Source organism: Theropithecus gelada, chromosome 1, assembly GCF_003255815.1.
Source record: "Theropithecus gelada isolate Dixy chromosome 1, Tgel_1.0, whole genome shotgun sequence".
Lineage (NCBI taxonomy): Eukaryota > Metazoa > Chordata > Mammalia > Primates > Cercopithecidae > Theropithecus > Theropithecus gelada.
In genome coordinates, this window is record NC_037668.1 from 51,835,818 (window position 1) to 51,863,734 (window position 27,917).

Sequence of the window (27,917 nt, forward strand, 5' to 3'; positions counted from 1 at the left end):
TATCCCCGTTCACCAAAGACGACTTTGAATTCACTGGGAGTTAAGTGACCTCCCTTCCCCCAGGCCCACCTGACTGGTGAGAGGGGAAAGTGGAGGTTCCACGGTACTGACTTTGGAGTTTGCGCTAATCAATCCACTGCCCACGCCGCCTCCATGGCCTCCCCAGGAGACGTGATCAGCTGTTCCCTGCCCTTCTCAGAGCCTTTAAGATGCCTGTGCAGACTGCGATGTTCTCAGGGGCAGAGGGTTACCATGCAGTGCTTCTCAGACTTATTAACCAGAGACCTTTTATTTATGAAGCATTGACAGACAGCCAGCGATCCCTAGAAGCCCCAGACACGCAGCCCCGCTGCACTGCCCAGTGGGAAGACGGCCCCACGGGATGTGCATGGCCACACACCCCTGAGGCCACCTAACCCAGCATTTTGCTGCAGGCTCCTCCACTTGGCTTCGAGGCTGTTCCCAGATGAGGCTGGCTGGAGGTGTGGTGTTCTGTTCACCTGAGCCTCCAGTACAGAACTAGAAATCTATAGAGCCTGATGACTGACAAATGCAACCACCATAAAATAAGAATGGTCTCAAACCATCTGCTCAAACTTGAGCAAAAGCCAGAAGATACTTCTCCAGATAAAACAGTTAAAAACCAAGTGTCCACTCTTATGTTATTTCACCATTTTCTTTGAAGAAGCTTCCAAATTTGGGCTGGGGGCTTGAGCTGTCATGCCAAATAACAGCCATATTGTATAATATAGCCTAATATGTCTATAGGATATACAATAACCACAGCTATCATTATAAGGGTAATAGCTATTTTCTTTCTTTTTGAGACCAAGTCTTGCTCTGTCACCCAGGCTAGAGTGCAGTGGTGTGATCTTGGCTCACTGCAACCTCCACCTCCTGGGTTCAAGCAATTCTCCTGCCTCAGCCTCCTGAGTAGCTGGGATTACAGGCGCCCGCCACCACACCCAGCTTTGTATTTTTAGTAGAGACGGGGTTTTGCTATGTTGGCCAGGCTGGTCTTGAACTCCTAGCCTCAAGTGATCCATCTGCCTTGGGCTCCCAAAGTGCTGGGATTATAGGCGTGAGTCACCACGCCCAGCCGGTAATAGCTATTTTCCAACATCTTCTCATCGAATCTTCACGGAATCCCTACAAGATTCTTATCTCTACTTAATAACATGAAACTCAGGCTCAGAGAGAAGTCTCTGGAAGGTACAGAGCTGGGATTCATACTCTGGTCGGCCAACCCCAACACCTGTCCTCTTGATCACCTTCCTCTGGCAGAGTAAAGGAACAGTTGCTTGTAGAGACGCTGCATGCCAGCCTGGAGGCGGGAGGTCTCTGGAGAGAGACTTTCCAGAGAGAGAGCTGTTCCTGGAGACTGGCCTGCCCCAGCCCCTAGCCCTACAGCCTGTACAAGGCCAGCCTGCAGAGCCCTAGCCCTGGAGGGCAGAAGGGACTCCTCTGGTGGATTGCAGCGGAGGTCTCAATCCCCTCTCCAGATTCTAAGTTCAACTTGGCAGATTCACAACTCTCACCTCTCTCTAACTGTGGTCCCCTTGCCCTAGGCTGATGATCAGACTATGCCCAATGTTGTCAGCCTCCCTGGGTTGCCTGGACTTCTGACCCACTGTGGCTATGGCTCCCACCACCTTCCTGATCTCTCCGGAGGGGCCCAGGTGGATATATGGTTGGTCCCACCTGGCCAGCCCTCCCATTGGCCAGCTGTGTCTGGAGGGGCTGCACCAGGGTGAGAGCTGAGATAGTAACAGGAGGACTAACCCTAACTGCTGTTAGTTCCAGAAGTTCTAGAACCATTCGAGAAATAAATAAGCCCTGTGAGTGTTTGAGACTCTTAGGTGAGAGTAATATAAAATGTGCAGGATATTAAACAGGGTAACACAAATCCCTGTATTTATTTTTAAAAATCTGTGTTAATATTGAGTCACCAGCTGCAATGCCAATGCCAAACATATATTTTATTTACCTTTTTTTTTTTTGAGACAGGGTCTCATTCGGTCACCAAGGCTGGAGTGCAGTGGCACAATCTCGGCTCACCACAACCTCAGCCTCACAGGTCCAAGTGATTCTCCTGCCTCAGCCTCTTGAGTAGCTGGGATTATAGGCATGCACCATCATGCCTGGCTAATTTTTGTATTTTTAGTAGAGACAGGGTTTCGCCATGTTGGCCAGGCTGGTCTCGAACACCTGATCTCAAGTGATTCACCCACCTCGGCCTCCCAAAGTGCTGGGATTACAGGCGTGAGCCACTGCGCCCAGCCAAACATATATTTTTAATTCTGAAAGCAATCCTATGAGGCAGGAATTATTCCCACTTTACAGATGAGGGCATGGAGGCTCAGAGAGGTTAGAACTCTGCCCAAGGTCACAGAGCATAAAAACAGCAGAGCTGAAGTACAAATCCAGCAGGTATCACCAACTCCAAAGTCGGGGCTTAAACTTCCATCAGTATAAAGCTGCGAGAGCCGGACTGCTTCTGAATGTCCTGCCACTCCAGCGAGGATTTTAGTTACAAAAATACAACAATGTCAGCACCGGGGGAATCCAGCATCACAGGGAATGAGGACAGACTTCGTCCTGAGCCAATTCCCTGTGGCTCCTCACTTTGGCTGTGTGGACTTAGGCAAATCTCCCGCCAAATCCAAAGCCTTGCTTCCTCCTCTATGGGGTGAGAGTAACAATTCTTTCAACAGGATTATAGTAATAATTGAATACAATTTTAAGTTCCTGGCACACAGTAGTTGCTCAATAAATATCAGGCATTCAACAGACATTTATTGAGCACCATTGTGTGTGACTAAGGGCCCCTGAAGAGTGGCCTGGCACTGTGTTCTGCCAAGCAGTGACACCCCTTCCTTTTCTCTTTGTTGGGCTCCTTCCCCACAACCACCTTTCAAAAGAAAGATCAGAATGATTGGGACTCACGGGAAAAGAGTCTTTTTTGGAACTTTTGTGCAATCGCCAGGGTTGTAATAACCGGGTCCCGGGCCTGTTGATGTCAGTTTTAATCCACGGTTGGTTTTTGATTTAAAACAAGACATTAATGTGTTTGGTGACTGCTTCACAAGGGATTCGTTGATATCATAATGCCCTACGGAGAAAGAAATTTTATGACAGAATAAGGAACTCTTCTCAAGTAAATAAAAAGCAGTACCTTACCCCTAAGAACACACTTGATGGCTGCAAGGCAACATCAGTCTAGGATGGTCAAGTGGAAGGGCTGCCCGAGATAAACAAAAACAGTCCTCACCAAGCAGAGAACAGACGGCACGGGAAGCACACACTTAGCTGATTTAGTTCTCGCACTAGCCTGGCAAGATGAGTATTACTGCTTTCATTCTAAACGTGAGGAAACCGAGACTCAGAGATATTAAATAATTTGCCAAAGGACATTCATCTAACCAGGGACTTAGATAAATCTCTCCACCTTGCTGAAGCCCAGTTTTCCTTCCCTACAAAGTAAGAATAATAATTCTTCTGACAACAGAGTTGTCATGATAGTTGAATAATATTTTAAGTTCCTAGCATATAGTGGTTGCTTTGTAAATATCATGCAATCAACAACTATCTTTTTTGTTTGTTTTGAGATAGAGTCTTGCTCTGTTGCCCAGGCTGGAATGCAGTGGCACGATCACAGCTCACTGCAGCCTCAACCTGCTGGGCTCAGTGATCCTCCCATCTCAGCCTCCCGAGTAGCTGAGACTACAGGTATGTACCACCACATCCTGAAAATTAAAAAAAAAAAATTTCTTTTTTGGTAGAAACGAGGTCTCATTATTTTACCCAGGCTGGTCTTGAACTCGTTAGGTCAAGCAATCCTCCCACCTCAGCCTCCCAAAGTGCTAGGACTACAGGTGTGAGCCATCATGCCCAGCTAACACGTATGTATGGAGCACCACTATGTAGAGACTGGTCTGCTTGTCTCCAAAGCCCACACTTCCTCACCAGGCCACAATGCCCTGTCTTGAGAAACTGTGACAGAATAAAATGAATTTGTGTACGAAGCTTTAAGGAAGAAGAGAATGACCAAAACTGGGGTGAAGAGGACGCCATCTCACCCCTAAGTTGTCAGTAGCGCTGCGCACGGATGCTCTCCACTACTCTATTCATATTAGCAACCAATTCAGAACAATCACAGTTTCCAATAAGACAACACTGCTTCCTTAATTTATGGTACCAGCATATAATAATATACTATATATTTATTTAAAATGATGTTCCGAAAGGATTCTTACTAACATGAAAACAGGTTCCCAGTATCAGCTGGGCACGGTGGCTCACACCTATAATCCCAGCACTTTGGGAGGGCAAGGTGGGCGGATCACTTGAGGTCAGGAGTTTGAGACCAGCCTGACCAATATGGTGAAACCCCATCTCTACTAAAAATACAAAAAAAAATTAGCCAGGTGTGGTGGCGCGCACCTGTAGTCTCAGCTACTCTGGAGGCTGAGGCAGGAAAATCACTTGAACCCAGGAGGTGAAGGTTGCAGTGAGCTGAGATGCACCACTGCACTCCAGCCTAGGTGATCACGAGCAGGACTCCTTCTCAAAAAAAAAAAAAAAAAAAAAAGTTCCCAGTATATACTTAAATTTTTAAAAAAGCAGATGTCAGCAGCATTTACAATATTGGATAACTCTCATATTCTTTGTTTCATATATATATTTCTACTAAAAAGGTTATAGCAACACTTGAATTACAAAATACAGAAAACAATGAAAAGCAAAAGCAAGGAATAGAAGGCATTTATGCTGCCACTACCAGAGAGAGCCAGCCGCCAGGAAGCTGGGGTGGGGGGTTAGAAGGTACCAGGTATTGAACTAGATGAGCCTGGATTGAAATCCAGCCGTGGGGCTGGGTGTGGTGGCTCACACCTGTAATCCCAGCACTTTGGGAGGCCAAGGCAGACGGATCACTTGAGGTCAGGAGTTTGAGACCAGCCTGGCCAACATGGTGAAATGCCATTTTTACTAAAAATGCAAAAATTAGCTGGGTGTGGTGGCGCATGCCTGTAATCCCAGCTACTCGGGAGGCTGAGGCAGGAGAATCACTTGAACCCAGGGGGCGGAGGTTGCAGTGAGCCGAGATCGTGCCACTGCACTCCGGCCTGGGTGACAGAGAAGACTCCATCTCCAAAAAACAAAAACAAAAACTAAAAGAAATCCAGCTGTGGGACACCGGGCCCACCACCTGCTTTTCTATCACCTCTGTCGGTGAAGTGGGGATAAAGTAAGAAGAGCTCACACTTTCTGAGCACATGATTACGTGGTGAGTGCCTTTTCCACGGGGCTTTGGAGCATTCAATGAGATAATGAATGTAAGGCCCCGGCACCCATGGGGAGCTTAACAGATGCTAGTACCCGCACTTCCCCTCCTGTTCTGTGTTATAAGGGGCTGGGGGCTTCTCAGGATCCCCCCCGGGAGGGAGCAGGAGCAGGTGGTGGACTGTGGAGGTGCCCGCATCCCAGGGCTCACTGGCAGGGCCTCTGGCCAACCCCAGGGATGCTGGCTTTGTTCTTCTGTATAAACAGACAAGGTGGGGTTTGGCCCATGGATGACGCAAGGCAGGGGAGCATGAACTGGGGCTGAGCCTCCTAATTAGCGCTGGTTTTGTTATTCAGCTTCAGATTGATCTTTTCAACTTTAATCTGGATTTGCTGAAATCTGACATGCACTACAATTTTATCCACACCCCTCTGCAAGAGGCGTGATTGCAGAAGCAAACCTTCCCTGCTCCTCCTGGTTTGGGCCCAAGGATCCTGGGGGTGGGGCGTGGTCTGTGGGACCTATTTGGGATAATCTAACATAATGAGTGCTCCAGGACTGGCGGTCAGAGAGCACAGGAGAGGTGCAACACCTTTCCCCAAGGCCAGCAGGGGAAACACTTGGAGGAAAGCTCTTGTTAATCCTGCATCTTGGAGGTTCCAGAAGGGACAATGGAATGATGGAGGACGTGGGCTCCTTAGTGAGATCTCTCTGGGCTTGTGTCTGCCATTTACCGGCTGTGTGACACTGGGCAAGTCATTTCAACTCTCTGAGCCTCCATTTCCTCATCTGAAAAGCAGGGCTAAGTGGACGAACCTACGAGGGCAGACCTGCAAGACTGCATGGAAACCATTGAGTGGGTGCCCCGGAAACAGAGCTGCTTCCTCCGTTTCACGACTAGATGATGAAGTCACCTCTGGCATAGGAGAAAAGGAACATGGCAGCTGAGTGTAGAAGGAACAGGATGTATGGTCATACCCTGTATCTCCCACCCCTCCCCAGTGGCCTCTGATGGCACCTGGGGTATACAAATGTGCACACTTCTGAGGTGAGAAGTCACTTCTCCACTTGGCTGCCCAGAGCAGGTACGCCAGGTCATAAAAGGGGAGGCCCGGAAGCTGCTTTGGAGGCCCATTTCCAGAGCCAGCCTGTCCTCCTGGTGGGGAGAGCTGGCTGTCTTCTCACCTCTCCTCTTTGTTCAGTACCTGCCTGCTACTCCTCCCCACCCAAAGACTAAATCCTTCCAAAGACTCCCTATGAAGAAGTAGGTGCCCTGCAAATCAAATCTGGGACACTTAACCCTTAGGTCAAGGCCAGGGCAAAGCAGCTGCTTACCTGGGGGAGGTCCTTTTTCAGCAAAAATGAAAGATCCTCTTTGGGTTTTTGACATAAACCCGGCTCGGGCACAGACGTTGTTTCTCTGCTTGCAGCAAGAGACAGAGGCCTGGGGGGAGAAAATACACCCAATGTACTCAGTGCCTTTCCTCTCTTTGTCTTCGTCATCGTGCCTGGACAAGTGGCAAATCTACGTAAAAAAAAAATCAAACTGAAACCCGTCCTTCTTAGCAAATGTACAGATGTGAGCTGTAAAGGTCACACTGGCTGTGGCTTCCTCGTCATCCCAGCTCAAGTGGTCTATGAGTCTGTGATCCCCAGAAAATGCTGGTCACTCAACAAGGAACAGAGCACACAGCTAGCTGCAGGCTGGCTTCCAGGCTCACTTCTGCTAAGGACAGGCTATGTGGTCCTGCATCTGTAACCTCTCTGAAACCAAGTTTTCTCATCTGTAAAACGGATTGGACAGTCGGCTCCACTTGCTGTGGAGTTCCGTCAGGGAGTAGGGGTGGGCCAACAGAGATCACCTCTAGGAAAGTGTTTTTTTTTTGAAGTGTGTAATGCTACACCTGAAAATTATCTTCACTTTGTTGCTACTTTTTTTTTTTTTTTTTTGGAGACAGAGTCTCACTGTGTTGCCCAGGCTGGAGGGCAGCGGTGCCATCTCAGCTCACTGCAACCTCTGCCTCCCGGGCTCAAGCAATCGTCCCACCTCAGCCTCCAGAGTAGCAGGGACTACAGGCACACACCACCACACCTGGCTAATTTTTTTGTATTTTTTTGTATTTTTTTGTAGAGACAGGATTTCACCATGTTGCCCAGGCTGGTCTTGAACTCCTACACTCAAATGATCTGCCCACCTCGGCCTCCCAAAGTGTTGGGATTACAGGCATGAGCCACTGCACTTGGTTTTCTACTATTTTTACTGTTTTTAGGACACACAGTCCTACCCATCCCCATCCTCATTCCTAGGTGCACTGCTCACTGTTCAAATAGCCCTTCTATAAATGCAGCATTTGGGGCACACAAGAAAGTCGTATCATTTAACATTGTGATCACATCTGCAAGCACTCCCTTGTCTCGACTTTCCTGAACTGATCAGAAATTAAGCATTCTGGCTGACTCATGAAATACATTTGAGAGTGTGCGATGTGTCCAGAACTCTAAAAATAATAGGAAAAAACCCTGAGATCATTCTTCTGTTACACATGAATCATAAATATTTTAAATGCCAATTTGCAGTCTCCTGTATTCATTGGAGAACAGAGGCAATACAAATTAAACCTGTGATTGCTGGGGATATTTGCTGAATGAGTGAAACTATTTGCTGGGGCCAGGATGGTTTGATTTGCTGTGATACTCCTTTGTCAAAAAAAATGTTTCTTGAGAAATGCAGATGGCATTTTGATTTTGTGTTTACAAAGGTGGAGGAATTTAGCTTTTCCCAGGGCCCTAATGGCTAGACGGCATGCAGAGAGGGCAAACAAAGAGACCAGATGGGACAGGTTAATTACTGGACATGGGGAGTGGGGGAGAGGAGCCAGGTTGCCGGAGAGAAGGTAATAACACAGTACCAAGGAAGAGGACTCGAATATACAAGTGAGGGATGGTGGCAGCAAAGGCAGAGAAAGGCTTTGACAGACCTCAAAGCACAGTGTGGCTAACAGGATTACTGCATTTCTATTCCTCACCAGTTGACTCAACCATTGTTCTCCTGGCCTGAAAAAAAGCCACCTGTAGACAAAACAGCATGTTGGCTTTATTTTTCACCCAGACAGAAAAGCAACTGAAAAAGGGAACATTTTTGTATATGCTGAGTGTGCGTCACTGGAAGATTTCTCCATGGGGCCAGGAAAATATTCAGCAGGTTAAAAAAGACTGAAGCAGATTTATTGTATTGCCATGGAAAGAAATCTAAGAAGAAAATGCATGTGTGCTGTGTACAGCATAATGCTAACACTGGTGGAGGGACAGAGGTAGGAGAGAATAGGAAAGAAACTGTACCTGGTTAGTTCTTTGTTTTGTTTTGTTGTTTTGTTTTGAGATGGAGTCTCACTCTGCTGCCCAGGCTGGAGTGCAATGGTACGATGCTGGCTCACTGCAACCTCCGCTTCTCGGGTTCAAGCAATTCTCCTGCCTCAGCCTCCCGAGTAGCTGGGGTTACAGGTGTGTGCCACCATGCCTGGCTAATTTTCGTATTTTTAGTAGAGGCAGAGTTTCACCATATTGGCCAGGCTGGTCTCAAACTCCTGACCTCAGGTGATCTGTCCGCCTTGGCCTCCCAAAGTGCTGGGATTACAGGCATGAGTCACTGTGCCCAGTCTGCACCTGGTTTCTAACGCAGTGGTTTGCTTTGGGAAATAGAATTATAAGGGACTTCCACTTTCTAATTCATGGGTTTCTACAGGGCTTGAATATATTTTATGATGAGCGTGTATTATTTTCAGGGTCATATTAAGACAATAATGAACAAAAAATATGCACCTAAATGTATCTGTTGGCAGAAGGACACAATTCTGACTTGGGAAGTGGTCCTTTCTAGATTAACAACTGTATATTACTGGAAAGTTATTCCTTTGATATCATAAACACTGATGGATGCTTACTGCATCCCAGGACCTGTGCTGGGCATTGGAGACAGGAAGCCGGGTGAAGGAATAGACAGCGATTTGGGGAGAATGGCGCATGAAACACTGACGGTGGCATCCCTCAGCTACAACTGGGAGGCTGCAGAGAGGGGCATCCACACAGACAGTCCGTTCCTGTATCTGTCTCCCTAGTAGCCTGGTTGCCACTTGGGATTGGCAAACGGGCAATGGTTAAGCCCCTTTCTGATCAGTTTCTTGGACCACACCTTGCCATCTCTCCTGTCAGCATAATAGTCTCCTCACTGGTTTTTCAGAACCCCCAACCCACACTGCAGTCCATTCACCACACAGCAGCTGGAAGGAACTTTTTAAAAAACACATCAGAATGGCTGGATGCGGTGGCTCATGCCTGTAATCCCAGCACTTTGGGAGGCCGAGGTGGGTGGATTACGAGGTCAGGAGTTCAAGACCAGTCCGGCCAACATGGTGAAACCCCATCTCTACTAAAAAAAAAAAAAAAAAAAAACAAAACCATAATTAGTCGGGCGTGGTGGCATGCGCCTGTAATCCCAGCTACTTGGGAGGCTAAGGCAGGAGAATTACTTGAACTGGGGAGGCGGAGGTTGCAGTGAGCCAAGATTGTGCCACTGCACTCCAGCCTGGGCAACAGAGCAAGACCCCATCTAAAAAAAAAAAATCAGATCACGCCACCCCACACCTCCAACCCCCTCATGGGCTTCCTAGGACCCAGAGAACAAAATGTAAACTTCCTCCTGGGATCTTCAGGGCCCTGTGTGAACTGGCCGCTGCCTGTCTGGTGCCCCCTTCTCCCCCTCCTCTTGCTCATGCTACACTAGCCACTCGACCTTCCTGTAGGTCCTCGTGGGCTGAGCTCCTTGCTGTCCCAGGACCTTGGCACATGCCCTTTCTCCAACCCTGGCTCTTCCTCAATCCTTGGGTCTCAGCCTCGGCACCTTCTCTGACCACCAAGTCTAAAGTATGTGGTACTGCCAACCTCCATATCTCCCACATATTCTCCCTCAGGCTCCAGCTGACCCTCAAATTGATCACAGTTTGTAATTATTTTGTTTGTTTACCTGTTCTTTTCTGAATTTCCCACTGGAATCTAAGCTGTATCACCAGCCTGGCACGGAGGAGCAATAGGATCCACGGAGGGAAGCCTGTCAGGGCTGGAACGAGGTGACTCTGACCTTTCCCCAGCTTTCCACCCCAGTCATCCACCAGTGCCCACTGATGTGCAAATGATGCCTTCAAGCTGGGGAATTTTGGCCAAGTCCCTTCACCTCTCTGAGCCTCAGCTTTCACTTCTTTATACTGGGAACAAGATAATCCACGTTATGGATTCACTTGTGAGTATTAAATATGATTAATATATATATAATATATTAATAATATATATAATAATATATAGACCACACTTAGTACATGAGAAGGGCTTCATCCTTCTCCTCCTCATCATCATCATTATTTTCAGGCTCTGATTATGCCGAGGGAAGACTGCCTGGAGTTGTACTGCCCAGTATAGTAGCCACAGGTTGCATGTGGCTATTGGCCCTGGAAATGTGGCTGGCCCAAATTAAGATGTGCTGGAAGAATAAAACACATACTGGATTTTAAAGACTCAGTACAAGGAAAATAATCTTCCTCAAATATAAAATTCATAACTTTTATATTGATTAGTGTTGAAATGATAATATTTTGGATCTGTTGGGTAAACTATATTACTCAAATTAACTTCATCTGCCCCTTTTTCTTTTTAGATGTGGCTACTAGAAAATCTTAAATGAGGCCGGGCACAGTGGCTCATGCCTGTAATCCCAGCACTTTGGGAGGCCGAGATGGGCGGATCACGAGGTCAGGAGATCGAGACCATCCTGGTTAACACGGTGAAACCCTGTCTCTGCTAAAAATACAAAAAATTAGCCGAGTGTGGTGGCGGGTGCCTGTAGTCCCAGCTACTCAGGAGGCTGAGGCAGGAGAATGGCATGAGGCAGGGAGGCGGAGCTTGCAATGAGCCGAGATCGCACCACTGCACTCCAGCCTGGGTGACAGAGCGAGTCTCCATCTCAAAAAAAAAAAAAGAAAGAAAGAAAATCTTTAATGATGTCTGTGGCTCCCATTTTACTCCTAGTGGACAGTGCTGGCCTAGCAGGCACTTATATTACTTGGGACACATTATAATTGCTTGAATCCATCATAGAAGGTGGGCAGGATCTTTGTAGTCAGAAAGATAATTATTAATTATAAATATTATGAAGGAAAAAAGGAAATGGCATAATAAATGTATAAAACCAAAATAGCTTGGAAAATGGCATAGTAACATTAATATCTTAAGTACAATTCATGTCTTACGCACTTCAGAGTGCTTTCATGTTCGTTGCCTTGTGGTAACCCTGTAGGGCAAGTAGAATTGATTCCATTGTACTGTGGGGGCTGTGACTTACTTGCCTCATATTTAAGGGTAAGTAAGTACCCTTCATGTACTAACAAAGACAGCCCTACCAATCTCCATGTATTGTGTGGTCCTTGTGTGACTGGTGCTGTCCTGGGCATGCAGCATACATTATCTCATTTAATATTTGCATTGACACGATGAGGTGAACATACATCCCCATTTTACAGATCAATAAACTAAGCCCTGGAAAGGTTAAGGGACTTGCCCAAGGCCACGCAGTTAGAAAGTGGCAGAGACGAGAGCTAAACCAAACCTTCCTGAATCCATCTCTTAACCATCCATGCCATTCTGCCTCAGTGAATACAAAGCGATCATAATTGGCACAGCAGAGCACAACTGTTAAAACACCTATTTTCTGATATGAAAGTTTATTTTCCCTAGAAGAACCTAAAAAGTAAATCACTAGTGGCTGCAGACAAAGTGGTAAATAATACACACACTGTTACAGATGAGAAAACTATGTCCCAGAAAGGTTACAGGATGAGAGTAATTAGAATATGTGTTTCTCAGGGCAGTGGCCTCCCCACTTCATACTGGCCTCCACATTGCCCGCCCTGATCTCCGGGGCCTGCAAACTTCCTGAAAGAGACTTGTACAGCCTTAGGCACCCATTGGGTAGTCAACAAATGCTAACTGGCTTGACAATTGCATTAAAATATGATGTCCCCAAGATCCCCTCTTCCTTTTATTTCAGTAAGCCATTCATTTGATCTATATTTAGCAAGCAAAGGCAGAGTTCTTACATTGTAATAGTTTGGTGCAGGAGTTTCAAATTTGAGAACTTTCATAAAGCTTGGCAACTGGAACATGCTGGAACATGAATTACTAAAGTCTCTCTTGGAAATAAAATCCGATGGGATAGTGTATGCATTCGCTGCAGGGTATTTAGAAATGATGGTGTCCAATCGGGCGCGCTGTAAGGAGACAACCAAAGGAATCAGCATTGTCACATAATATTGTGGCTCTGAAGGACAGATGTCAAAGAGATGGTGACCAGCACAAGGTCTAAATGCATTTTATAAAAGGCAAAACTCTGGCAGGTAACAACGATAAACTGACCTCGGGCTTTAAGGATCTTCCCTTGGAAAACACAAGTTCAGACCTGTACTCGCTTCTGTAAACTAACTCAAATTATTCATCTTCTGTTTGGGACTTGGCAAAAATGATTTTGCCATAAATGCATTTCCACCCAATCCTGTTCCAGGCCACTTACCCTTGACTCATCAGCTGTTGGGTAATTTACGTGATAGGAAGCTTTAGACGCTCTTCTCAGCCTAGGCTTTTCTTCTGAGTAAAATCTCACATCTTGTTTCTAAGATTAAATGATCTGAACTGCCTAAGCAACGAGTTTGCTTCAAACAAAGCTCCAGGGGGCTTGTTGTCCCTCCGTGCCTCCTACTCTCCACCAAATTACTGTTTTCATCAAATCCTACAGTATTTTCACTGTTTAACAGAACCAATCCCACTCCTTTCAGGAAGCCACGATAAATTATCTTCAGTTAAAAAACAAACAGAATCAATGTTTGTCAAAAGAACAGGGACAAAAGTTACAGAAACTCAGTGATAACATCACTTTCCCCTAAGATAGCATGGCAAGTATTAGAGTCTGATAAAACAAAATATTTCCTACTATTTAATGGTCAAAAGCTTGAGAACATTGCCCTGGATTTTCTCCCTTGATAGGAATCAATAACTACACAAACACAGAACATGGGTGAGCCCAAAGGAAGGCATTAGGGCCCCCCTACTTCACTCTGTGGTTGGTGGTGACGGTCCTCAGCGTCTGGTTTATGGACCACCCCGAGCATTTGGGTGGGTGTAGCACCACTAGAAGTGGGAGTGTTCTTGTCCAGAGCCTAAGTTGTTCAGAGCCTAACCTGGGTTCAAGCCCCAGCTCGACCTCAACCTCTTCAGTAATGGGGAGTTAACTCCAAAGATGGTCTGTTCCTTGAGTATCCAACTCTGCCAAACTCGAATTCTAATAAGAAGTGGCCGCATGCAGTGTGTAAGGATTTGCTGATGCTCCTAGAAGTAAGGTCACCCCAGCCTTGAACATGCTTCGTCTTTTTCATTCTGGCCAAGAGTTAACCAATACCTTTGGTGGGTTTTTGTGTTGAATCCTCACGACAACCCTGAGCAGTGGATCTTATGATTATCTCTACTTTTACAGATCAGGAAGCTGAACTTCCTTAGCTAATTCAGGTGGAGGACCAGCATTCCTACCCAAGCAGTCGGCCTCCACTACATGACATGGATCAGAGATCCCATTCTAAAGAGGAAAACGTCGAGTGGTATGGCCCTGGGGTAACAGCAAGCCCTTTCAATCATAGACTCTTTTTTGGTTTAGAACACCTACAACTTACATTTTGAAAATGAAAAAAATTCTTCCCGAAAAAGTTCCAGTAGAGGCAATGTTTTATAAAGTATTGTAATAGAATTAGTCTCAGAGTGTGGCTACAGTAACACTCACTCACCAACACTACACACCCCTTGGTTTACTTGCCAGACCTGTGGCCTCCAATCTGGCCATACGCCGGCATTTATGAACTTCTCTCCAGCACCTACTAACTTTTCTAGAGCCACTCCTGCCAGCATGCGAATACAGACAGGCCATCAAGCTCTCCACCCACCTGCCTCATACACTTCTCCTAGTCAGTACTGTGGAAGATTCTGGAGCAAAGATTTGGAATATACTAATAAAGCTCTTTATATCATTCGGACTTAGAGAGATGACAGGTCTCTCAAAAGGTTGGGTGTAGTTGTTTCAACAGTCATGCGGAAGTTTCAAAAATTTATAGACCCACAGAGTTTTTTGGTCAGCCTCACCCATAGTCACATTCCTACTGGTCATTCTGATCTTTCTCTGATGAGAGTTACTTTTAATTCCCTTCAAGTCTTGGGATCCAGAAGTGGAGGAGGTGCTAAAGGTGAAAGTTACTGAAAGAGGCAGTGGGGTGGGGGGATATGAAATTCTCATCCAGTTCACACAGGAATGAGGTAAGATGCAGGGATCTCCTACTAGATCTCCATCGACCACTTCAGGCACCCATCCCCAGGTACAGGACCTTAAGTGTTTATACTTGAGTGTAACGTAACTATAAATACAAATTCCCATATTTGTGAAAGGGAGGAGGGGGGAAGCCTCAACAGCTCAAAAGTCTGCCTTCTTTGGGATTTGGTTCTGAATTTTTTAAAGGCCTGTAAGGTGTGGCTAGGTTCTGTAACACTCAGCTCTTGCCTTGGGCCCCTTCTCCTCCAGATAGTCCGGCTTTTCATTTGGAAAGTTACCGCACGCAAAGCCTTGTAGACAACCAATCATGTCCTCTGATTCAGTCTCTTTTTTGGCACCAAGAAGGAATGGGCAGTGCCATTATTTAGCAAAGAAGTTCTCGGAGAGAAAACCTAGGTGTTGCAGGAAGTATTGTTTGTGACTCAGGTGGTAACAATCATAATATTTAGCATGTTTATAATGCTTTGCTGTTTCAAAGAGTATTTCACTCATTGCAATGTTAATTTGCCCAGTGCCTCCAGGGAGTCTCCACTTTCATGAGGCAACTGGGACACAGAAGGGTGACGTGCTTGAGGTCACGTCAAGAATCCACAGCTGAGGCAGGATCAGGTCTGAAGTCTTGTCTTCTACACCAGGACTTCATGAGACGGCACTTCTTTTGAATTTCTTTCCTAGCAGAGCTGGTGGCAGAAAAATAAGTAGAGGCATGGTTGTTCTGTGAACCTACTGAGGCCATGTACAAACTCAGCTTCTTCGGTAATGGGGAGTTAACTCCAAAGCTGGTCTGTTCCTTGAGTATCCAACTCTGCCAAATTCGAATTCCAATAAGACGTGGCTATGTTTAGTGTGTCTTAAATGATCCCTTTGTGTGGTTAAAAAAAAATCAATTCCAATGTCAGACATCAGAATACATCTGTGCAAGAAATTATTATAACTTTTAAAGGAAAAAGATGGCGTATGTTTATTAATTTAATGTTAGAGTCTGGGCTTGCTTTCTTTTCACTTTTTTTTTTTTTTTTTTTTTTTTTTTTTTTTTGGTGCAGGGGGTTGGGGACAGAGTCTGCCTCTCTCATCCAGGCTGGAGTGTGATGGTGAAATCATAGTTCACTGCAGGCTCAACCTCCTGGGCTCAAGTGATCCTCCCACCTCAGCCTCCTGAGTAGCTGGGATCTATGGGCACACATCATTACTCCTGGCTAATTTTAAAATTATTTTGTAGAGATGGAGACTCACTGTGTTGCCCAGACTGGCCTTGAACTCCTGGGCTTAAGTGATGCTCCCGCATTGGCCTCCTGAAATGCTGGCATCATAGGTATGAGCCACCATGCCTGTCCACTTTTCACTTTTCTTCCTCAGGTAGCCTTACCCTAGTTTGTATCTTTCCCCTTGCTGTATCTATTTTTCTTGATCATTTATCTATTTTGCTGTATCTATTTTTCTTGACAATGTATAAATATTTTTAAGAAGCCTATCTTTGCCCAACTCTGGTCAGGGTCATTGGCAATTCATACAGCTGCTTGATTGCTACAGCCCTCAACCAAAATTAAGTTCCATATCTTACAAAGAGAAGGAATGGGGTGGGGCCAGTACATTTCAGGCCCACCGCTGGCTTTCTTTTTAGTCCTATCAGATTTCTCAATAGTTTGACAACCAATTAGATTAAGCATTGTAAAAATCATATTACACCAAGATGTGTAAGAGTAACAATTTCCTGGTATGCCTAAACATCTCAGGAAAATACTTGCTTAGTCCACTCACTGATGACAAAATTGGTTTGGCAGGATCAAGTCCTGAAGATTCCTCTGGTTTCTCTTCCCACCCTGGCAATGGGTAGAGATGGGAAAAAGTTACTTAGAGACACAGGGTCCAAATTACCTGCAAGAAATTTGAGGAGGCAGTTACTCTCCTAATTAGAACCATGGGCCTTTGGAGAGAAAGGATCAGATGTCCAATTTATAATTATGCAATGAACGAAGGAAATTACTGACCAGTTAATGCTTTACTCAAAAGAAGTGGTTCTCACCATCGAGGGAAACATGCATGTTCCTTTCTTGGACAATGAGACACTGTTGGACACTGGTGACTGGTGAATGACATTGTAGAATCCAGGACCTGGGATTTCATTCTGAAAGGGAAGAGAAGGTGGCGTCATGGAGATATTTCAATTCCATTGTGCTTTTCCACAGGATTTACATCCATTAACACTGAACCTTACCGTAATCCCACAGCACAGGCGCTACCACCACTTGGCGGGTGACAGCCTGGCTGTACCATTTCCTGACTTGCCCGATCTTCGGCTCAGTTACCAAGTGGTGGGGCTGGAATTCCAAGCCAGGCTAAGACTCCTAAAGCCCTTGCTCTTTCCACTATGCCCTGCCGCATTCCGAAAGAACACAGTTGTTTTTCATGTCATTAGAGAAATGGGCCTAAAGTGGGACAGTGAACGCGGCTGATGTACAAGGCAGTGTGCAGTGATTGGGTAAGCCAGACCCACGGCAAGGGAAGGGTGAGCGATTTCACGTTCACCCCACCCCACCTGACTCAGCTTCCTCCTCAGCCTTTCAGAAGAGAAACCAGGGAGTGTCTCTGTTTATAAAGCAAAATGAAACAAAAACAACCTTCATCCCAAACCAGGCCATTTCTAACTCTCAGACAAAAAGAGGCTAGCTCTTGAGGCTCAAGCGCTGAACGATGCAGGCATGTGAGAGAGGAATAAGTGAGAGGTCATTTCCAAGTTCATTTCTGCTGCGGCAGCTCATTGGGCTTTCATCGCATTTCCCATGCTAGTTACCAGGGGGAGGTAAATGTTGACAGAAGCTGGCTGAGCGGTGTGAAACGCTACGGATGCTCCACTGTCACAAGAGGGTCCTGGGTACCTGCTTGGTGCTAGAAGCTTTTCCAAGTTGGTCTCATGTTCACCATCAGTCAGTGAGGAAGGGATTACTGCCCCTTTGATAGATGGAGACACTGAGGCACATGAAGATGAATTTGCCCAAGGCCCCACTGCGGTAAGTGGCAGTACCTGACTTCAGTGCCAAGTGCATGGTGTGTGCTGTCTTGTTGACTCCTCACACAAGCTTTTTACCGTGAGATATGGTCAGGGCCACTTTAAGGAAAGTGAGGCCCAGAGACATTGGGCCATAGCTAGTAAGTGGCAAACCCCGGAGCTGAACCGAGACAGCCCGACTCCAGAGCTTGCCATCTCCAATCTCTGCCACTCCGGCCTGTCCTGTGTCTACCGTCCCTACTGCCTGCCTTAGGGTAGAAAGCCCAAGGTACCATCAGTACCTTCCAGGACTTTCCAGTCTGGCTGGGCAGTGTATAATTATGGTTTCATATAGGGGATAGAGTCAAAGTGCAATTAACAGGTTCTTCTGTGCTGCCTTTTAAATGCAGTGAGCCCTTTCACCCTTGCCCCATGGCAGGTAGGGACAGGGGAGCTGCTTCCTGCTTTAGGTGAGAATGATCCCGGTGGACTGACTATCATGGAGAGTGAGGCAGGCAGCAGGAGGCACTGCGGAGCCAGGTACTCCAGCACCCCAGTCCAAGAGCTCAGGAGAACCCTGCTGTTGTGGATGCAGATGCGAAGGGCCATGGGGAGACAAGGAAGAGATTTTTCTAGGCAGCTGTTTTCAAGGCAAGCATCAATTTATTGAGTGCTCATTGTGTGCCATGCACCATTCTGAGGACTTTACATGTACTATTAGCTCACTTAATCTCCATTTTAAAGAAGTTGGGGCCAAAAGAGATAAGGCCCACTTAACTAGTAAATGTCAGAGCCAGAACCGAGGCACTCTGACCACAGAGTCTGCTCTTAACCACGAAACCAAACTAACTTTCAAATGAGATTGTATAGGATTAAAATAATCCCCACTGGGTTATGAATCAGAAATTGTAGTCTCGGTGCTGCCACACGCTAAGTGATACTGAGCAAGTCACCTCTCTGGGCTTCCTTATTTGTAAGTCCAAGGTGTTGGGCCTTGGGGTGCTTTTGAGCTTCCGGAGTCCCTGAATCTAGGAAAGCTGATGCAGGAAGTGTCACTGTGACTCTTCTAGGTTTAAATAGCAGACAGTGAAGACACACACCTCTAGCTCCCGGTTATCACCACGCTCTGAACCTGACCATCAGTTTGCAAGAATTTTCTAAGCACGCTTATGTGTCTGAGGAGCTAGGGTTTCCAGACAAAATAGAAGACCTAAATGCCTGCTCCATCCTACCTGCCTAGTTAAATTAGAATTTCAGATAAACTGCAGATGATGATTTTAGTATATCCCATGCAATATTTGGGACATACTTGTACTAACAGAGTTGCCATTATCTGAAATTCTAATTTAACTGGACATCTTGTATTTTCATTTGCTGAAGCTCACAACCTTCCTGGGCTTTAACCACACTTTAATTCTGCCACTTTGCAAACTGGCTTGAGTCCAGGGCAAATGGGAAGAGGACTGTTACCACCTCGCCCGGAGGAACGGAGTGCTGCCTGTTTGTTCTTAGCAAGCAAAAGGACAGTCCTCCAGGCAGCAGCAGCTGGAGCTGGCCAGCGGCAGCTTGTGAGGAAAACTGTTAAAAATTCCAAAATGTTGCTGGTGGTGGCTTGAAACTGGCCAGGGTGGGAGTATTTATACCACAAAAATGGGCAGATGCTACAACTCAGCAGTCTTCTTCAAGGAGGGTAAATGGTGGTTGACCAGCACGCCACCACCTTCGTGCAATGCCCAAGTAGGTCTCTGGGAGGGGAATGTCAAGCATTCTCCTGCAACTTCTAGAGGTGGGCGGATAGCACCCTAGGAGAGACCTTTCGCCTGTGCGATAATAGTTCCTGCAACTGACGTCTGTGACTTGGATGAATTTAGGCCTCTCAGAGCAAATCCCAGAGAACGAGAATCCAAGTTGTGACTGGTGTGAACGTAGCCACTCCTTGGTTTCTTGGCAAAAACCAAATAAACAAACAAAACAAAAACACGTATGGGGACGGAGACGGGAAGATAACTCACATTTACTAGCATACTATGGAAGCCCGGTGCCGGATGCCCTACCAGCTGTCTCCTTCGCTGCCTCTTAGCATGAGGATTAAAGGGGTCAATACACATAAAGCGGGTGGAATAGCACCGATGCAGCCCGCCATCATCATCACCATCACCACCATCACCACGCATGACTACCGCCTCTATGGACCCAGGACCCTCCCTTGGGAGTCACAAACCTTCAGAGTGGGACTGAGCAGCTTATTAGCAGCCTCTTGAAGTCCCCTGAGTGGAATGGGGCAAACATGCAATTTAGCAGACACTGATTGAAACCTACTGTGCATCAGGACCTGTGCTAAGGGTAGAAGATATAGGCGCAACCTGTTAGCAGCTCACAAGGTCTAGGAATGGGAGGAAGGAGACACATCACAACAGTGCTCATGGATGGATGTGTGGTCGTGACTCGATGGGAAATGTGCAGACTTGAGTTGGGGTCATTCAATCCATTTTTGAGGGATTTGTGGGGTCTGGAAAGGACAGCAATGACCACTGCCCAAGAAGCCCCTAGGCAGGTGGTGGAGGTAAGACAGCACACACATTAACCTCATGTCAAGGGCATAAGACGGACTGTGGGAGGTGCTTCTACCTGGGGAAGATGCTGGGGAAACAGGATCTGAGGACCAGGAGCTGCTACCTGGATTCATCCTCACTCTGCCCAGCCTCAACTGCACAAGCTACTTCCCCCTGTTTTCGTCTCGGGATCATTATCTGAAAAGTGTGAATAATGATGGGATTTAGCTCACAGGGTTATTATGGGGATAAAATGAGGTAACAAGTACAAAGGTCTTTGAGGGGGACCTGGCATGTCATGAGTGCCAGCCCAGTGTTTGCAGACCCCTTTGGAAGGGGTGCTGGTGACTGGATATGGAGAAGTCAGGCTTCACAGAGCAGGGAGGCAGGGCAGACCCTACTGTGGGTCAGATATGCAGCTGAGGGCACACTTGGGGCGGCTGTCCCCTTGAACATGGTGACTTCTGCAAACTGAACCTCCTTTCATTTAAATATCCCTGGTCTAGTGTCATATCAAGTTAATAAGTGAACAATATTAACTTTGTATGATTTCATCACAAATTAACCACTGGCTGGCTTCCCATCTGGAAGGGGAGATTTACTACGTAATGGTATTAACATACATTTTTAAGTTGTGCCCATCTAGAGCACATGGTACCGATGTTCTACCAGTATTTATTTATTCAAGCCTGGAAGGGATGAGGTTTAGAACCATGAAATAGTCATTCTTGGCAAGGGCTTACCTACCTATTGCAACATCTTTATTTTTACGATGAGGAAACAGAGAAGCAAAGACATTAAGTGGTGTCCTTAGGGGTACACAGTTTCGGAAACAGTGACCACAATCCAGGGTGAAGTGGAGACAGAAACACGGAGGCGGGGGTAGAAAATGTCCAACAGGCCGCCGGGCCATGCTCTGTCACACAGATCAGGCGTGTCTCTTCACCTACGCAAAGTTACCAGCACATCTGTAAATAACTCGAAAATGTTCAGGAAAACAGACTTCATTTCTAGCAGCCAAAATTGCCATTCCAGACACTGAGCTTTGTGAAGGATTCCTTGTACTCTGCAGTAAGATTCTCATGGGGAATGTGAGCTGGGCAAGGGGGCCCTGATGGTTCACTGCAAAGTTAGCCTCAGAAGGTAAGTGCACATTTCAAAGGGCACTGATTCTCTGCGTCAAAGATGTGCTAAGGTGGGCCACAGGACTACTGTGAGGAGGCAGCCATGTTCGATCAGGAGCAAGGGTGCGTGCGACTAATTCTTTAAGAAGGGTGGCGAAGCCCTGGAGTTTTAAAATCTGTTTTTAATTTGTATTGCCTCACTAAATTATCAGGTGATGTTAAACAAGATCTTTAACTTCTCAATGCCTATTTCCCTCAGGAAAAATGAGAATGAACCATAGAATAGGATTTTTTTTTCTGTTTTTATAACTTGAGGAGACCTCAAAAATTATATAATCCAAATTTTATGTTTCAGTTAAGGAGACTGAAGCCCAGAAAAGTCAAGTGACTGGTTTAAAGGCACACAGTCAGTGACGGAGTAGGACACAGAAAGCCTGACTGATGGATCCCCTGCCCCTTCCATAAAATTCCATCCTTATTTCTAAAATGTTTACAAATGCCGAGATGAAAGTTTTCATGTTGTCAGGTAATACGACCACATTTTAAAAGTTGGAACCCAATCTCTGAGCAATTCCTGTCTTCATTCAATGCTGCCTGTAGGTTTGGCTACCCGCCTCCTTGGTTCGTTCAGTTGAAAACGTTCTGAGAAGCAATCATCTTTTCAAACACTAACTTGAGAAGTCAGCCCGTTTGCTTTCTGAATTTGAGTGCTCAGAACTAGATCATGGGGGACGGGGCCCATCCACGCTAGCTGACATCCTCCCCTGTCTTCAGCTTGGTCTGTTTTGCTAAGGCCTTTTCAGAAACTTGCTGACTTTCACAGGACAAAGTTACAGCTCTGCGGGCCACAAAGGTAGGCGTGGTGCAGTGTGGAAAGAGCAAGAGGCTTTGGAGTGAACTAGACCTGGGTTGAGGTCTAATTCTTTCAACATTGATTCAGCAAACATTTCTTTTGAGCCTCTTATGTGCCAAACCCTGCGCTGTGTGACCTTGGGTGGGTCATTTAACTTCCCCAAGCCTGGGTTTCCTCTTGTGTTAAATTAAAATAATAAACCCTTCCTTTCAGCACTGTTCCGAGGATTAGAGATAAAAGGCAGTCTAAAAGTACACATGGTAAGGATAAGTAAATGGTGGCTGCTATTGTTTTTATCGGAGGCTGCGCTGCAAATATCCTAGAGATGGACAATATATTACCATTAAATTGACAAATGGGAAACCAGACAGAAAATGGGAAAGAATCAAACAGTTAAAACAGAGAAACTAGAGAGAGAAGAAAACTCCTGAGCAAATATGTATTGTCTTTGGAGAAAACCTGCAAGTGATTTAAAACTGTGTGTGTGTATTTGTGTGTGTACACTGTATTCTTTATTATTTGCTTTCTTAGAATCCTAAAATATCAGAAGTGGAAGAAACTTAAAACTTTCTCTAGTTCAGCATTCTCATCTACCAAGGAGGAATCAGGTTGAGGGCACCAGGGCTAGCCAAGGCCCCTCACTCCATGCCTTGGCTCCATTCAGAACCTAGATCTCCTCATTCCCTCTCTGCCATCTGGGCAAGGTGATAGGATGAAAACCATTTTCAGAGAGCAGCAAAAGACATGTTAAATGAGGACTCCTCCAAAAGAACATTATTCTAAAGGTCTTGCTTAAATGAATGAAGGAATGAAAATTTTTTTAGATTCTAAGGATGCCTGTGAGTTGCTTCTGGTTGCTTCTGCCCCTGATGGTGAGAGATGAGAAAGTCAGGTCCCATAAATCCCAAAGCTTAAATAAGGACCGGTCAGGAACCACGCAGAACTTTCTAGGTTAGAGAGGAAAAGAGATGCGGCAAGATTTAGGGAAGGGGGGGAGGTGGGTAACACAGGAATATGATAACATGTTGGGGTAGTGGTGGTTTTGAGATGGAGTCTCATTCTGTTGCCCAGGCTGAAGTCCAGTGGCGTGATCTCAGCTCACTGCAATCTCCGCCTCCTAGGTTCAAGCAATTCTCCTGCCTCAGGAGAGGCAGTGGTTGGGTCTACAGGCATGCGCCACCACTCCCAGCTAATTTTTGTATTTTTAGTAGAGATGGGGTTTCACCACATTGGCCAGGCTGGTCTCGAACTCTGGACCTCAAGTGATCTGTCTACCTTGGCCTCCCAAACTGCTGGGATTACAGGCATGAGCCACTGCGCCTGGCTAATAACACATTGTTTAAGGAAGTTGTTTTTTTTTGTTGTTGTTGTTGTTTTAAAGTAGGGCAGGGCTCATTACAAAGGTAATTTTTTTTTTTTTTTCCAGACAGGGTCTCGCTCTGTCACCCAGGCTGGAGTACAGTTGCACTATCTTGCTTCAATGCAACCTCAACCTCCTGAGGTTCAGGTGATCCTCCTTCCTCAGCCTCTTGAGTAGCTGAGTCTACAGGCACGCATCACTACGCCCAGCAAATTTTTGTACTTTTTTTTTTCTTGTGGAGATTGGGTTTTGCTTTGTTGCCTGGGCTGGTCTGAAACTCCTGGCTCAAGCAATTAATTCTCCTACCTCAGCTTCCCAAAGTGCTGGGATTACAGGCATAAGCCACCATGCCCAGCCCTCCAAAGGTAATTCTAGATGTATTTGACTCTTCTTTTCCTCTTGTGTTATTTGAAGTCATGTGATTTCCTCTCACAAGGATGAGGAAGATGTTTGTTTTAACGTTTTACTTAATTGATAACACTTGGGAATTTTTGCAATTTTTCAGTTTTATAATTATTTTTAAAATATATTTTTTCCTTGAAATAGTTTTGGTCCAGTTCAATATTTTTGGCGCCATAAATCCAGACATAGTTGTTTTTTCCCTGGATGTCCCATTTTTCAGGCTCATTCTTACACTTAGTCCAGTCGGTGCCCCTCAGTGGAGCTGGTGCCGCGGCTCCTGGGAGCACACTGCCCTCCACTGTCCACAGAAAGACACAGCAGCCAGACAGAACGTGCCTGTCCCGCAAGGCTAAAATCCAGACTAAAACGAAAGAACCCCTAAGACAACGTCATTACCTTCTTTTGAGAAAATCTCTTGGCTTGACTATTGAATCCTTTTTTTTCTGATTCTGGGATTACTGAAGCTTGATATTTAAAAGGAATGGAGGATTGTGTTGGATATGCAGCAGTAAAACCTAAACAACAAAAATGAAATAAAATCAAAATGAATACAAAACAATGATTGACAAATGTGGAAAACACAAAGGTGTATATTAAAGTTTTATTTTAAATGGTAGAGAAGAGAAACTTGCCTTTTGACAGGAAATAGACATGAAACAGGATTAACAAAAAAAAAATTCCCCACTTTCTTTCCCTCTCGGCAATTTATCAGACTTCCCCCCTCCAGCTCTTACACTAGTGAGATGTGGTCACATAAAGTCCTTAAAGCAGGCTGTCCCGGGGAAAAGCAAGGAGATGATAGTAAAGACATTCTTGCCAGGCAGGAAGGAAACAGCAAAACTATTCTGGGAGCAGCCTGGACAAGGCGCGGTCAGAGGACAGAGGAAAGGTCCTCACTGCTCCTTGGCCTAGATTCAGACACCAGCATTAGGCCGTTAAAATCGAAAGAGGTTAGGGAAATCCCAGCGTGGGGCTGGCTCTTACTTTCCAGGGCACTGTACAAGACAGGCATAAGTTTTCGTTTCTGCTTTGAGCAGACATGGGGTTAAAAGGCAGAAAGGGCTTATCTATAGAAACTGAAGTTAAAAGTTCATTTGTCTAGGTTGTGATGTGTAAATGCATGTCTGATGTATAAACTCCCCTCCTGCTGAGACTTCCACAACTGCTAGAACTTGGCGGCATCTGTCTGCTTAGCAGGTTGATTATAGACTCTAACCTGGAAGTGTAACGGACTCTGACTCCAGTTTTCTGATGTTTGATGGCTGATAGCTCTTCAGCTTCACCACTCCCTCATTCCCTTCTGCCCCAACACTGGGCAAGTGGATGAGAAAGCCCAGTGCTCCCTCCTGTGGCAGCAGCTGGAAGTTCAGACCATGCAAACCCCTGCCCTCAGTCCAGCCCCGCTTTCCAACCACAAGAAAACCCCCAAGTCGGCCGGGCGCGGTGGCTCAAGCCTGTAATCCCAGCACTTCGGGAGGCCGAGACGGGCGGATCACGAGATCAGGAGATCGAGACCATCCTGGCTAACACGGTGAAACCCCGTCTCTACTAAAAAATACAAAAAACTATCCGGGCGAGATGGCGGGCGCCTGTAGTCCCAGCTACTCGGGAGGCTGAGGCAGGAGAATGGCGTGAACCCGGGAGGCGGAGCTTGCAATGAGCTGAGATCCGGCCACTGCACTCCAGCCTGGGCGACCGAGCGAGACTCCGTCTAAAAAAAAAAAAGAAGAAGAAGAAAACCCCCAAGTTAGGCTCCTTTCCCTGCTCTCTCAAGCCATCATTGGATCAGGTTAGGAAGGCGGTGCTGCTGTCCTCAGAAGGCCTCACTATGTGGGTGATAAGCCTTTTCCTACACTCTTGATGAGCATGTGTGTGGCACCATAAGTCTTGACATCCAAACCAAATTTTGGGTGGGAGGGTGCATCCTGACTCTGTAGGCTGTTCACAACAGTAAGCCAAATTATTTTAACACCAGAATCCTAACCCTCAGAGAGAAAATACGTGCAGAAATGGGGAAAAACAGTCAAGGGAAGGAAAGAAGAAAGTATGCGTTAGCCATAGCAGAGGGTGGTGTGTATGGAGACTATCAGTAAGGCTCATTTCTTCATCTCTGACTTTTAAAAAAAAACCAATACTCCTTTTCAGAGTGGGAAGCCTGAAGACAATAGGGACCCCTCGAGGGGTACAATCATGAACCAGCTTCACAGATGAGGAAACTGAGGCTTAGAGGGATTCAGTTATTCATCCAAATCACCCAGCACTTAAGGGGAACAGGTGGGGTGTGAACATGATTTGCCTAATGAGCCCAGGCTCTTGAGCTCTGAACTGTGCTTCCTCTTCCTGAGCTGGCCTCTAGCAAGTGCTCAATAAACAGATGACTGATAACAATGGGGAGAGGGACACTTGAGCCTAATCTGCCTGGGTGGAGGACAAAGCAAGTAAAAGGAGCTGAATACATGTTTAAGTAGAAAATATTTGGGGATATCAATATACAGTAAATGTATTCTTCTCCTCCCCTCCCCATTTAAGCAGATGAATGGCTGTGTTTTGGGTTTGTTTGCTTTAAGAGAGCTATACAGCAAATCCAAAGGCAGAAGCAGCTGCAAGACTTACTGGCTTTTGTTTCTAAAAACCGAAGCCTATAGAACAGCTGAGAGAGTGTGCAGAGGAGGCAGTAAAGAAAGAGAGTTGCTTTAAAAAGGTTACTGGAAGGACGCTCTCCTGGGGAAAGGAGAGGTTTCTGCCTGACTGGAAAGGAGATCCAAGGCTTCTGGCTATAACAGAATGGCATTTGTCAGAGCAGCCCTCTTGATGAAACAATTAAAAAAGTAGAATTTTTGAAAAACACTCTGGATGACTAAATTCCTATTTCTAACCGAAACGGGACTAGATTTGCCCTCCCAGCTGGGAAAAAGAAAGTTAAAAATGGGCAAGATATACAAAGCAATCAAGACACTGGACATCAGGCAACAAAGGACAGGGATCCCTGAGAGAAGCAAAATAAATGAGGTTGGCAATAAGATGGCCCCCAGCTTTCTGCCAGGAGGAAATCTCCAGACCACAGCACAGGAGGAAGGGATCCAGATGGGGCCCCGTGGTCTTCCTGAGGTGAGGAAATGGATCTGGGAGTCCAGAAAGGCCAAGACAGCTAAGTTCACAGAGCAGAGTACCGGAGAAGAGAGAGCTACCCAGATGGACAGCTATGGAGTTCTGCAACAGGGTCCTCTGAGTGAGTTCCTGGGTATTGACCGACACATGCACATGAGAAAACTACCCAGGGCTGGAGAAGGAACCACCTGGCAGAATTCAAGTGAGCAATCCCGGAGGCTTCCACGGGGCCAGGAATAGCTCCTGTTTTCATGAGTCACAGCAGGAAAACCTCCTAATTCATGGAACACAGAGTATGCAGGAGGGTTTCGCCTCAGAAATAGGGCCAAATTACCCCTAGACTAAATACTGCTCTGGTTCCAGCTAACAAAGCTTTAAAGCAAGACCTGAAAAGATCAAACTGTTTCCAAACAATTTAACTGCATCTCAGAACAAAGCACAAGAATGTTTATGGGACTACAAAAATAGACAGCACCTAAGAGGTAAAATTCAAAATACCTGGCATTGATAAAAAATTAATAGGAGGAAGAAGGACAAAATATACTTCAAAGTGGGGAGAAAATAAACAGTCAAAACCAACTTGGAAATGATACAGATGATAGAACTAGTGAAGAAGAACATTATAACTGCTATACTAACTGTATTTCATATGTTCAAGAAGCCAGAGAAAAGACTGAACATATTAAGTAGGCATGGAAGATATAATGAAAAGATCCAAATCAAACTTTCAGATGTGAAAACCAAGATGTCTGAGATTAAAAATACACTAGATGAGATGAATAGCAAATTAGGAGAAAAAGAAGATTAGTAAACTTGAAGATATAGAAATAAAACTATAC

At 45.8% G+C, this 27,917-nt stretch overlaps 1 protein-coding gene across 1 annotated transcript in view; it reads right to left on the minus strand.

Moving 5' to 3' along the window:
* STPG1 (sperm tail PG-rich repeat containing 1) overlaps window positions 1–27,917 on the minus strand; it is a 56,432-nt gene that overhangs the window by 8,994 nt on the left and 19,521 nt on the right. Inside the window, exons 3-7 of the mRNA XM_025378471.1 lie at window positions 24,367–24,485; window positions 16,717–16,818; window positions 12,427–12,597; window positions 6,620–6,728; window positions 2,947–3,112 (exon numbers count right to left, since the gene is read on the minus strand). Coding sequence (XP_025234256.1) covers window positions 2,947–3,112; window positions 6,620–6,728; window positions 12,427–12,597; window positions 16,717–16,818; window positions 24,367–24,485 — 667 coding nt within the window. The remainder of the gene's footprint in view (window positions 1–2,946; window positions 3,113–6,619; window positions 6,729–12,426; window positions 12,598–16,716; window positions 16,819–24,366; window positions 24,486–27,917) is intronic.